General features: G+C 43.5%; 1 protein-coding gene across 1 annotated transcript in view; it reads left to right on the forward strand.

The window, feature by feature from the left end:
- cntnap1 (contactin associated protein 1) overlaps window positions 1-7,514 on the forward strand; it is a 22,518-nt gene continuing 15,004 nt past the window's right edge. The window contains exons 1-5 of the mRNA XM_023413906.2: window positions 1-784; window positions 5,296-5,397; window positions 6,216-6,409; window positions 6,704-6,857; window positions 7,205-7,408. Of these exons, the coding sequence (XP_023269674.1) occupies window positions 724-784; window positions 5,296-5,397; window positions 6,216-6,409; window positions 6,704-6,857; window positions 7,205-7,408 (715 nt within the window). The 5' untranslated portion in view covers window positions 1-723. The remainder of the gene's footprint in view (window positions 785-5,295; window positions 5,398-6,215; window positions 6,410-6,703; window positions 6,858-7,204; window positions 7,409-7,514) is intronic.

The raw sequence follows: 7,514 nt of genomic DNA on the forward strand, positions 1-7,514 counted from the left end.
ATGAAGCGGAGGAAATGTGTTGAAAAATGTAAATAGAAAACTGCTGCCTGAAAAGTTAATCCGTCTCCACCCAGCTGTTTCTTTTATTAAAAAGTGATCCAAACCACCACACATCGAACCCTCACGTTACAACTGCACCAAAGGAGGAGAGAAGATGCCAGGGCAGAAGAGAAAAGGATTACATCTTTTGTGCACTGATGTTATGATCTACAGTCTAGATGGAAAATTGTTTTTGACCACCTTGGGATTTGAAGACAACCTCATATGATTCTTGATTTTCTTGAAAAATACGACCAATCTGCAGCGGACGTGAAAAGTTTTTAAATTTTTTTTATTGTTCCCGTGCTCCTCCCCGGACTCCTCTGCATCCAAAACATCCAGACTCTTGCGCAAGGGACGCAACAAAATCCCTCCTGGCCTTGAAGAACTCGTCCAGTTAAGCACATTTATAGATATGCTGGATGATATCACGCAGGAGCCACACCACTGCGTGGCATGACAGACATGTAAATAAAACTGTTTAAAGAATATAACAGAAGAATTGCGCGCTCTCGGCATCCGATGCGCGTCCCCGCCCCGGTAGAGGCTGCCCGAGATCCCGGGAAGAGGAGTTGGAGCTGCGCGAGTTAAAGTTGGGCTAAAGGGGGGGGTGAGAGGATACTGCAGAACAATCTACGATTATATTAACATTGCCCATGCGGAGAAACGTTTCCTAAGTGAAGGATGACTTGCAAAGTACTGAGCATATGCCTCTTATTTTTGGGTTTTCAACATTGCTCATCACGTAAGTCTTGTGAAACAGCAATTGTTCATCTCTTATCGGTTGCTAGAATATCATTCAAATATTTCAAGGTATATATAAATGCATTGTCTGCAGATTATTTATCGTGTGGTCGTGTGTTTTAGAAAAAAAAAAGTTGCAGAATGACAGTCGGTAGGCGAATAAGTGAAAAATACCACTGGAGGGCAAAATGTAGCCTGAGGTGTTGAAGGGCAATGCACGTTGCGATAAAACCAGACATAGTCTTCAAACACAGATCATTACATTTCATTGCTTGTTTTGGCTAATGCGGTTTTAGTAAAGCGCTGTTTTGTAGGATCACACGCAAAAAAAAAAAAAAAAGTGTAGAGGCAGAGCCGCGCCGGTCCTGCAGCAGAAGGTGCGCACGGTGATCCCCATCACACTGGAGTGTCTGCATTGCAGTGCTTTCTCTCAGCCAGCATGCAAGTTTCTGCACCGTGTGGGTTCAACTCTCGACTTCCCTGCAAAGCACGATGCCGCCCGTGTGTCTATTGTATTGTTTCTATTATAATAACCTTCGTGTCGCATTGACAGTGTATGCAGTTGTTGCTGAAAATCCGCTGGGCACATTTTCAAAGTGGCGGTTGAGGGAGCAGCGCTTCGGCGTCCTTACCGGGACCAGCCCACTGCAGTACTTTTTTTTTTTGGGATGCCTGTGTTCCCATCACCTGTTCATATACAACCCCGCATCCTGCGCACGACGAGCGTGGATTCACCTGGCAGAGAAATAATTGCCCACTTATCAGTGCAGCAGTCCTGTGTTGGATTTAGTTGCATAGAGGAGGGGCTGTGTTTCTGGCTAAAATTGGGTGAGGGTTGCTTTTAGGGAAAGGTGCTATGTACCCATCTATCAAACATGTATGCATACTAATAAGCTTTACAGATGATGTCATTGTCAGGGGCACTTCAGAAGATGTTGATTGTTAATTAACCCCATACAGTGCATTGCATGACTCATTCGTTTTTACATCTGTGGGAGATCAGGGATTAGGGATGGGAAGTCATGTGACTTCTGGATAGTTTGGAATGTTGGATTCTGGATTGTTCAAATTAACAGCCCTCAGCTAAAGCTAAACCTGATATAACCCTGTTTTGTGGTGAAACAAAAGCTCAACCAGATTTACAGTTTGTGTACTGAGTGTTAATGTAAGTGGATCCACTAGATGTTATGCACCTTTCTGAACTGAGTTTTTGTAGGGAAATAACCTTCCCCATAGGCACAGTGTTCATATTTGATAAATATCATGTTTTTCTCTGATGTAAAGTGATTTGTATATGATCATCCTACTGCTTCTGCTTTTACTAGAAGGTCTGTCACATATTGTGCTCGGAAGTGAATCATACTATCTTGCCGTAATAGAGAATTGAAAAGTGAATGAAAAGTAGAGACTGCGGTTGAGTGGAAGTTTGATAACCTTATTGAATCACTGCATGCTAACCAGTAAGTTGAGGCCTGTGGGTTTGGGTCGTACTTTATTGCAGGCCAGGCCAACTGTATGTCTGCTGTGTGCATGTGCACAGTGGAACTGTGCCAGATTAAAATGGAGCCTCAGATCCCAGAGCACTGTGACCCAGTGGGGTGGGGCTGAGACTCTTTCTTTAAGGTGTGTGCATGTCTGTGTGGGTGTTTGTATTAACAGTCTCAAGTTTATGCTTTGTACATTCTGTCATGGTTAGCAGTTCGTACAGCAGGGGACTGACTGTTTGGTCCATTTGTGAGGAACTAATATCTTGTGAAGGAGGCGTTTGTTGCTCTCTGCGGAGACAGAACCATGCAGCTGTTTCAGATCAAAATTCAAACCTGAATGTGATTCTGATGTGCTGCATGGTTCGGGTTTTTATCGCTGGCTGTAGTCAGACACCACCCACTGTGATGCCTGCCTGGGTATAAATAATTTAGGGAAATCCTTCCAATAGTAAACGCTGTATATATTTTTTACTTCCTCTCTGTTCTGATGCAGGATTTTGTTTCTTATATAATATTGTTGGACATCTGCATTCAGTTCACATCTGCACACATGCAGGGTTGCTGTCTGAATCCTCAGCAGCCACGCGTCATAGGCAAGACAATGACAGCCAGAGGAGGTGCCTCTCTGCATACTGTATGTAACCAGCAGTAATGATTGTGTCAGCCCAGACAGACCGGCCTACACTTACAGTAGACTGATGATTCAGCAGGAGTGATGATAGAGCTCTATCCCCACAGCCTCTTAATGATGAATGGAGATAGAGATTTCTCTGTGTGGTGAAGAGAAGTGAGGAGAGGGAGGAGTGTGGGGGGGGGGCATGCAAGATCACAAGTAGAAGGGTGAAAACCTAGTGACAGGATGTTCTGCTCAGCCTTCAGGTGCACTTTATCTACTGCAACATGACAACGCCCACTTTTGGAGAGAGAGAAGGAAAGGGGAAGAGGGGCGGAGAGAGAGGAAGAAATAAAAAAAAAACAAAAGACAAAACAGGGAGATGATGATGAGAGAGCGTATGAGGTAATGGGATGCAGTGAGCGCACAAGAGAGCGGATGATTTTGGGATGGAGATAAAGAGAGAGGGGAGTCAGAGTGACAGTGCGTGACAGTCTTGCCATGAGGCGAGAGGTTCAGGGTCTGAGTGGCCTGGGTTAACCTGCTGCAGTCTGGCATGGAACTGCTCTTCGCATTTAAAGTCAAATTCCTCTCCCTTCACTACTAATTGAGGCATTAAAACAAATCGATACATTTTAAGCCATTAGCAGCGAATGAGCTTCGGGTGTGTAACTGCAGCACAAAGCCCCCAAATATTTTTGTTTGAATGGCCCGTTTTGAGCAGGGGATCACTTGCAATGGCTCTACAGCGCTGTGTTGCCGCAGAGATCTGCTATTGATCGTCTGTAAACATTTTTGTGTTATGAAGGTGGCGAGAAAGCTTCTTAGGGAGGCAGGCAGAGGCTGAAAGTCAAGGTCACATTTCCCCTGCTCAGCACGTTTCTTCCACATGAATGTGCAGGCTGTCCTTGCAGGAAAGGTGACAGAACTCATGCTCATTTGACTCACTTCATTTTTCCACATAATGGTGTATTCACGCTGTGTAATGGCTCACATGACATTTAAGGCAGTGTAAGGCAGCAGATGAAAGCTTCCTACTCCCTCATTCATATTTCTTCACCGTAACATTCTGCTCTCATCACTCAGACTTCTTTTCCTCCACAAAGGTGTTTTTAAAATTTGAGGCTGTGCTGTATCCTTCCTTATCGTGCCCCACCTGCAGACTGCATACAAATTCTGCTAAGGCATCCTGTTTTCAGCCACTGTTTTACTGCCTTTTCTCCTGTGCTCCATGACCTCTGGGACTGTAAGAACATGATTTACAACATCAGAACTACAGTAAACAACTCCGTACGTTCAGAGAGGATTATACTGTTGAATGAAGATGGTCTGGCCGGAGCTGCTTTCATTTTCCTCGTCTCTCTATTTTAGTTGGTCCTGAGCACACTCAGATAAAAACGTATCTCCCTAACTTCTCATTCAAGTTAAACCCAATCCATCTATATTTTTCTTTTAGTCTATATCTATATTAAATCCCTTGGGGGGTATTAAAGAGCATACTTCAACACTTAAAATGAGACAGTGTTTCTCTTGCAGCTTGAGGTGAGGGCATCGCGCATTTATCCTCAGCACTGACACAAGCAAGATTAGGTAGAATTATGGTCAGTTGTAATAGCCTTGGGCCGAGGAGCACGCCTCAGCAGATGGGTGATGGGCCTATCGGTCTCATAACCACATGCAGAATAACAACACAACCGTGACACAGCCACAGTCTCAGGTTGACTTTGATGAAACTGCATGTACTTTTTCAAGAAATACACCAGACATGCAGTAAAATACACACATACACACACACACACACACACCCACAAAGACATCCGCATGACACCGCAACATCTTTATTCTGTCTCCGCAGCACTGACCAATACACGACCAAGATCCATCTTTGTATTTTTTTAAAAATTTGAAATGGGTGTTGTGTAACTGCATGACGTTCACAATAGTTTATCTCAGAGATAGCTGTTGGTTTCATAATTTACTGCTGGTCCCACACAACCTTTGAAAAAATGCAGATGCTAAGATGACACACTCTCTGAGTAGGTGTCAGCTCACTTGGTTAGATTTGTAAGTCCTGGCCCACCTGCTTATTAGGAGGCTATTTAGGGGTTGTGCATTAATGGGGAATATGAATCTTTGACCTTGCCATCTGAATACTAAATAACAAAAAAAACCTAAATGTGTTTGTGCTGCACTTTGAATTTAACTGGACTGATCCATCTGAATTTGAATTTCGTGTCTCCTGGAGCATGCACTAACCTCTAATTAAACTCCAAATGTTTTTTTTTTAATCAGGCTGTGCAGCAGTGCGAGTCTTTGTTGCCCAGAACTGTATAATTTTGTTGCGAATGCTGAATTATGAGACGATCTATTTAATAACTTCTGACCTTGGTTTCTTCCTTATTGTCACTGCAGGAGAATGTGTTGATCCGCTGGTCTCCGGGCTCTATGCCTCCTCCTTTCTGGCTTCCTCCAGATATAACTTTCTGTATTCTGCCAATTTTGCCAAATTGTATGGTAAGTCCTTAACTTCATCATTCACCATTCACCTTGGAGACCTTTCTCACTGCAGATATTTGAACTTATTATAAGAGCACTATTGTAACTAATAACATTATTGATGACTGCCATTGCAGCATTTATAATATTCGCTGTATAAAAAGCCTTTTGGGGATCCAGAGGGAGCTGCACAAAGTCTGATAAATTGCCTCCTGTGATGTCATTTGAGTCAGTGTTAGTTGGGGCTGAAGACTACAAGTTTGAACCCAAATCTCCAACTGAACTGTTGGCAATTGAGTTGCATTGTGGGTAATGTAGGTGCCAGGTTTTGACAAGGAAGAGGAATGCATGGATAAAAGAAAAAAGACGACCTCTTTGTTCTGCTGTGTCCATTTTGATGCTTTTCTGTTTAAACTGTCCATCATGAATCTGACTATGTTTGAATACTCTCATAAGCACTATAAATATAAAATCTGATTTAATTTTAGCACAGAAATATGGACCTCAGATTACATAATCTTGCAACTGAAGGAACAATTATAGTGACTGTGTGAATTTAGCTTTGAAACCTGCTAACATGTTGGTTAAAAGATATATGCTTACAGTACAAGTAATTGGCTATAATTAGATAAATAAATTGCTTTATACTGAATGCTTCTCAACAAAGCAGCTGAATCTGCTCATTAGAAGTCTCCATCCCCAAGTCTGTCTCAAGTTCAAAATGGCTGCCGTGATAACAGGTTCAGTTGATGTCACAATTGGTTTGGTCTTGATTTTGTGGCCATCAAACTGCATCTGTCACCCTCCAATCAAACGATCCTCTTTCTCCCCCTCAGGCAGCAGTGGCTGGTCCCCATCTCCGAGGGACAGACAGCCATGGCTACAGGTTGACCTGGGCAGGAAGTACCGACTGGTGGCCATCGCCACCCAGGGGACCTTCAATTCATATGACTGGATCACCAAGTACTCCCTGCTCTATGGAGACCGACCGGATTCCTGGACGCCGTATATCATGAAAGGAGGAAACTCTGTAGGTGTCACTGAGCCAGAATGGTTGTGGTAGGGGCGCAGGATCAGGGCCATAACAGGGACGAGTAAAGGATTAACTAGTCAAATCTTCACAGTCAATTCTGCATTCAGTGGGTGCTCAATTATATTCATTGTCTCTGGCACTGAAACAAAGACAGCACAGCATATTACCTCTCTCAACACTGACAGAGCTAATCTCATCATCAGTTCATCTCCAGTCTCTTAATAAGGTGTTAACGGCATCGCAGTGACTCAATAACTCTCTCGTCTCTTTCCCCGTCGCATCTGTTTGCAGACGATGCCTGGAAACTGGAATTATTATCAGGTGAAGAGGAATGTCTTCCATTACGCCTTTACTGCTAAACACATTCGTCTGCTGCCTCTGGCGTGGAACACGGAGAACGGAGGGAAGATCGGTGTGAGGCTGGAGCTGTTTGGCTGCTCTTATGGTAAAAATGACTGATGGATGCTACACAGGGATTTACAGCCTCTGATTCAGATCTGGGGGCATTTTGCAATCCCAGTGCTTAGTCATATTTGACAATATTCCACTACACCCAGGTGCCAAATATCCCATAATATTTTCCCAGTTAATAAATGACTAAGCTCAGAATCACCTGATTCTTACTTGAGAACATCCTACACTAGCTAAATGCCAACACCTACGAGATACTGCAGAAAATCAGATAATCCCAATAAATGCTACATAAGATTGCACCTTGCTTAATACAAAATTTTAAAATTTGTAGTTAGCATAGAAATCCTATATATTTTGAAATTTTTCTCTGTGTTTCAGATTCCTATGTCCTACAGTACAACGGGGATGACTCGGTGGTCTACATGTACCCTGGGGAGAGGTCGCGCACACTGCACGACCACATCGCCATAAACTTCAAGACTCTGGAGCAGGACGGTCTGCTGTTGCACAGCGAGGGGATTCAGGGAGACCTCTTCACTTTGGAGCTGAAGAAGGGCCGTCTTTATCTGCATATCAGCCTTGGTACAGCATGAGTCATAAATACATTGGAAATCTTTTGTAGTATTTGGGCGCTCCTTTGTTGCAAAGGGCAGTGGAGAGGAAAACAGGAAATGAAAGAGAGGGGGGG

This window comes from Seriola lalandi, unplaced genomic scaffold (assembly GCF_002814215.2).
Source record: "Seriola lalandi dorsalis isolate HSWRI2012SDOR001 ecotype SW California unplaced genomic scaffold, Sedor1 jcf7180002054519, whole genome shotgun sequence".
Lineage (NCBI taxonomy): Eukaryota > Metazoa > Chordata > Actinopteri > Carangiformes > Carangidae > Seriola > Seriola lalandi.